Source organism: Mesitornis unicolor, unplaced genomic scaffold (assembly GCF_000695765.1).
Source record: "Mesitornis unicolor isolate BGI_N332 unplaced genomic scaffold, ASM69576v1 scaffold4948, whole genome shotgun sequence".
NCBI lineage: Eukaryota > Metazoa > Chordata > Aves > Mesitornithiformes > Mesitornithidae > Mesitornis > Mesitornis unicolor.
This window is the reverse complement of record NW_010201000.1, coordinates 18,985-24,985: the sequence shown is the minus strand read 5'-3', so window position 1 is coordinate 24,985 and position 6,001 is coordinate 18,985. Positions and strand designations below refer to the sequence as shown.

The 6,001-nt window shown below is 37.1% G+C and overlaps 1 protein-coding gene across 1 annotated transcript in view; it reads right to left on the bottom strand.

Annotated features, from left to right (window-relative positions):
- Nucleotides 1-6,001, bottom strand: part of LOC104544911 (3-hydroxymethyl-3-methylglutaryl-CoA lyase, cytoplasmic-like) — a gene marked incomplete at its 3' end in the record, with an annotated part of 23,314 nt that overhangs the window by 3,147 nt on the left and 14,166 nt on the right. The window contains exon 5 of the mRNA XM_010189915.1: nt 1,474-1,537. Coding sequence (XP_010188217.1) covers nt 1,474-1,537 — 64 coding nt within the window. The remainder of the gene's footprint in view (nt 1-1,473; nt 1,538-6,001) is intronic.

Genomic DNA, 6,001 nt, shown 5'->3' with positions numbered 1-6,001 from the left:
AAAGAGTGTAGCAACATGGCCAGTTGATAATTCTGATTCAGCAAAGGTTGAGTGCACGTGTTTATGTAAAATCCATTAACAGCTAATCAGATGCTTCTATATAAACATCAGTGCTTGCTGAATCAGGGCCTCAGTAACTTCAGTGAGGTAGCTTTTATTCTTAAACACATACATAATGGTGAACAGATACACAAGAAGACACTAGGAAAAAGACATAAAATAAAATAGTTGTGTGAGTCAAAGTTTGCAGGTTTGTAAAATTAAATAGTGCTCCCACTGGCAAACTGAAAAGGACTTCTTCTGTGCAAGGAGACTAGTTAGTTTTAAAAAATGAGCAACACATGGAAAGAAGCCTGTTGGGAAACATGATATTGCAGTAAGCAATCTACCAACAGCACAGCTGAATCTGTCATCACCGCTCTAACTAAAGCTGTGTCACTTCTAACTTTCACTTCATATTAAACCAAATTAATTTAGAAATATCGAGTACCTTCCAATTCAGCTATTTTTTCAAAGAGTGTGAGTATATGTGGCTGCTGTGGGAGAATTATTATCACAAGTTCCATCTGGTACATACACTAGAAGAAGATGCAGGAGAAGAAAACTCGAAAGCCACACACGCAGAACACAATACATCAGACAAATGTTGACTAGCTGCTAGCACTACAAAGAAAAGAAAAAGTGTTTTGGAGATTCTGCTAGATCACCAAAAGTAGGTGATCAAGTGTAACAAAGACAAGTCTTTCTTCAGGAAGAAGGCCAGCACAATCTGCCTTGTGTCTCTTGAATTCTCTTCACTTTCTTCTCTACTGTCTATTTCAGCTTTCATGCCCTCTTACCTTCCTGCAAAATTTAACACTTGTGTTTCAGTCATCTCTTTGTCTATTGAAAAAAAAGGCCTGATAAAGACATTGTCTTTCTTCCCCTTTATCCTAAATAAGAAAAGGGGCGTGGAGGGAAGGTGTATCTTATTCCACCATAGCAGTAGAGTAAATGAAGTAGTAGGAAATCATGTTGAGGATGAGTTTTGGTTCATGTGTTAATCATGGCTCTCACCATAACGTTGTAGCAGAGGCTCTACCAGCTGACAGCACAGTCTGATTATGTTGGCATAAAATGGATTTAAAAAGCAGATACCCTTTGCAAGAGGTTGTGCTGCAAATCATGTCGTACAACATGGTCCATTGACATATGTACTTGAGTCTATTTCCTTAAGCATTTCCTTACCTTCTCATTGGAGGAAATGTCACATAATATTTTTCCACATGACTGATAACGGTTGAAAAACAATGTTTTCCTTAGATTTGACTGAGGTTATGCACTCAGTTTTAGTATTAGTTATGGTTTGAGTTTGTTTTCCTTAAACTTTATCCATTAAAAACCTTTTTAGGATTAAGTAGAGAACATTACTTACAGACATTTTAAAATGTATTTTTGATTTGTTAAAAAGACAAGCCAGAAGTTCACTCTTACTTCTGCCACTTTAGCTGGTACGATGTTTCCTTCATATGGGCATCCCAATGCACATGACACATACCTATAATAAAAAGAACACACAAAGATACTTCTGTTCTATACATGTGTATCTGTATTCATCCATGTTACATTAAAAAAAGAGATTAAATATAATTTTGATTATTTAAGCCAGTCAATGTAGAATAAATATTAGAATGAATAGTTAAAATTACATCAGATGAAAACAGGTTTATCAATTTTCTTTTTAAATCACAGAACAGAGATTTATAGCTTTATTTATGCTCAATGTATATCACAAGTTGTAAAGGACTGGCAATGCAGCCAAGCTAATGCTGCTGCAGGAGACTTTAATTTTTCTTGGTATTTGCTTCTGAAGTTGTAAGAGTCAGCTCAGGTTTTGCTTTGTCTGGCCCACATAAGGTATTCAAAGGAAGATTTTTTTTTTTCCCTTGTCCCAGCTACCTGGACCATAGAGCAACACATGGACACAAGCAACTTATAACCATCTCACTATCACATATGTAATTAGAATTTTGGTGAATCGGGTAGCTTTCACCCTCTATCTCTGTACTGGCATTTCTGTCTCAGTGCCCAAGAAGAATTATAGCTCTGTTGCAAGCTGTACTTTAGGTATGCCTTGGGACAAAAAGAAACTGAGAAGCCAGACTCTGTCTCTCAGCAGCTATCAGCTGAAATTGAAAGCCACAAGCAAGCCTCCATTGTTCAGTCTAATTGCTGTTTTAGCATAGAATTTGATTTAAATTTTCTTTTTTTTTAAATTACAATTAAGAGCCATGAAATTCCAATTAACCTTCTAATTGTTTACCTTAAATTGATTAGGGATAGGATTAAACTAACCAGAAACCACCATTGAAAATCAAAATAAGTGTGGCGGTAGAGGGATTTACAACAGATTCAGAGGCAGGCAGAGACACAGTCCCAGTGGGAGGTTGCTCAGTTGCTTAATAGAAGAACAAGAGCCTTCCTCGATCCCACATCATTCCCTTTCCCTCAACACTGAAGGATATAATGTAAAATTATACACTGTATAATTCAAATGAGATTGAACAGATGCCAGTTTGTATGTAGTCAAGGTTCGTAGGGTAAAGAATGAATTGCTTCTTTGCAGTGGAAGGAGAAACTGATTGATAGAATGTGAAATTAGGATGAGCAACAGGCAAAAACAAGTTGTGAAAAAAATGTCAACATTTTAATGTTTAGAACATATTCAATCCTTTATGTGAAGGTATGGTGTTGGCACACTGGAAATAGCAGTAAGAATTATGCAAACCTTGAACCTAAAAAAGAACTTGATTAGCCCTGACAAAGAAATGTAAATGAATTTTGTTTCATCAAAAGTGGTTGGGTCCATTACATTCTGCTCATAATTTTAGTACAGATGTCTACTAGGCATGATTTCAATTATCTTTGTCATTATGAAAAACAGGTTTTTGAAACTTGGCCATAGACTTCATTATATATCACCCCGTTTGGACATCACTGTTTAGGTTTCAAAATTCTAAATTTTCTTATCTACATTAAAGACAAAAAAGTAGCTACTGTTAACAGTTAAACACTGCCCTGTGTTGTGACACATAACTCAAAAACATATGACAGTGACACATAACTCAAAAACAATCCAGGATAATTTCCTTAGCTTTCTTTATGCATACACAGTTTTTCAAATGAAACCAAGCATGAAAAAATTCAGACCCAAAGGATTACTTTTTACATAATACTACAGCACCTACAGCTAGTGAATACACAGAATTTTACTGAATTATTTTGCAACACCAGCCACAGCACTTACTATGAATTGAGCAAGAACAGTACTAAATTCAAAGTAAATACAAAACATACAGTATGTATGGGCACATGTTCCTTTTAATTACATATATCTTTACATGTTCCTAATGGCTACATATGTTAGATCAAGAGATGTGCATTTGGTAGTGATAATGCAGCATGAATGACATCTGGAATGGCGTAGGGCAAACAAAAGCAAAAGCAGGCCAAAAGGTATCTAGAGAACAAGAGAATACTCCCTGTGGTTCACACCAGCAAGCAGAAACTCGCCTGAGCTCACATAATTCAGCTGGGCCTGCTGAGGTATGAAAGTATGTGGTGACCAGAGGAATCTGCCTACTACAACGTACAAATCTGTTTGAAATTATGAACTCTCTGCATGCTTGCACCATTGCGACTAGACTGACATTTTAAACAAGGAAAATATGATAGATAAAATCTATCTGGACATCTGACACTCAATATTATACTGGAGAAAATAGGGATTACTAAAAGAATGTGACAGGTAAAGAGCTTCCTACCAGAGAGAGAACAAAGTCCTGTGGAGAATGAAATAACTGTTTTTCAGTAGAACTCATCAAAGATGAGCTTGGCAGAATTTTAATTTTAATTTTAATTTAATGAATTGGCATGAAAAATAGAGATGTGGTGATAACATTAAATTTCTTGGTAATGTCAATTAAAAAAAAGCACTCTGATTCTGTGAAGGACAGGAGCAATAGAAATGGGATTCAGTTGATGGCAATGACAAAGAAAGTGAAATGCTTAAAACAAGGATGTAATAGAGTAAAATGCTCTCCAAACATATATCAGGATAAGCATTTTTAGTAGAGGACATAAAATATTAATTCCATTTGACAAGGTCTTGCTATATTTTATTGGAAATAAAAGAATCATCTCGACCAAACCCCGTGCCACAGGTAGGGACATCTCCCACTAGACCAGGTTTCTCAAAGCCCCATCCAATCTGGTCTTGAACATTCCAGGGAGGGGGCATCCACAATGTCTCTGGGCAACCTGTTTCAGTGTCTTACCACCCTCACTGTAAAGAAATTCTTCCTAATATCTAAATTCCTAATATCTAAAGAGATACAATTTGAGTCATTTGTAGAAAAAGTAAGGCAAGCTGGGACAGATTCAGGCAAGGGCTGAGTACAGCTAGAAGGGGTACAGAGAGCCTAGCATGTGAAAGGAGAAAATGTGCATGTCTATGTGAAAGTGGGAAGAAAATCATGTCTCTGGTCTGGGCATTTGCCAAGACATCTAGACTTAAGACAGCACTAGGTGGGATGCTTTGTAATTGCATTTGAGTGGTTACAAATTAATAAGCTTAAGTGAGAGGAAATAGGTTTCAATAGGAAGGTGTATCTGTTATCTATAGATGACATGTATTTTTTCATGTATGAAATAACCTGTAAGGCACTAAAAGCACAAGAAAATCCAGCCAAAGCAGAGCCCCAAGACCTTCACCTACACCCCTCTAAAACTGAAGACAACTTTGAAGAACATGCTTAAGAACTGCTTAGAAAGAAGAAAATTAACAAGACAGAGGCACAGAAAGCAACAAAAGACAACAGTGTAATGAAGAGTCTGGACACTCTAGCAAACATGACTGACAAGTCAAGAAGAATAGGGATAGACTACTGTTTCTAAGATATTGTCATCAGGGAGTTTGGCGAGAGCTGTTGCAGTTGCAAGCAAGGAACAGAAGCCAAAGTGTAGGAGTTATAGGAGGGAATCACAGAAGAGGGTCTCCAGACAGTAATTATAAACAGCGCCTTCAATGAGCTTAGGAATGAAGAAGAGATAGGCGATGAGATATGATATGAAGAACCAAGTAGGGTCAAAGGTGCAATTTTTAAGAGGCAAATGCTTGCTTATATTGCAGTGGAAAAGAGCCAGAGGACAGTGAGAGGTTAAGAAAGAGAATAAGGGAGGGTATAAATAAGAGGAAGAACAGAACATGGGGTCAGTGGGGCAAGTGGAAGGGGTAGAGATGGAAAGTAGACAAGAAACTCCTGCTGCTCTGACAGCGGAGGAAAAGAGAAAGAATTAGGGGAAGGGAGGGGGAAGAGAGTCACAGAAGGAAGAATATATTGTATCTATTCTTCCTTAGGAGAAAAAGTAAGATCCTATGTGAAAAAAAGCAGCAGAGGGAAAAAGAGGGAAGAGTTTGGCAATGAGTTACAGAGCCAACTGGGATTTAATTTGGGGATTCAATTAAGTTGAAGAATACAGCTGTTTTCTAAAAAAAATGGCAGGACTGAAAGAAAAAGAAAAAAAAACTTTTTAATGAAAAAGACTATCTTGGTCTCAGGATATTCACCAGAGACACACTGCAGTATGAAAGCAAAAGCAAATACCTGGGAGTTCACACAACAGACTCTGCACTGGAAGTGTTTCATTCTAAGTATGTGCTTAAATCTTCACTGAATCAAGGCCAGATATTTTAGTAGCTTAACTACATCTTTAGCATGTAATCAAGAAAAGAGCCCATGCAACAAGAGGTGGAAAGAAGGACCTGCAATAAGTGAGCATATCTATACAGCTGCTTTAGGAACACAGTGGTAACTGCTGTTTTGTTCACACAGGTCCTGTGAAATCAGAATTTCTCCTTTTAATAAAAAGTGAAGTTCCTTAATAAAAAGTTCTCTACTTTTTTCACCTGGCAGAGTTTACCCAGTCTCTTGCCTGTTCTGCAGATTTTACCATTAGGTGA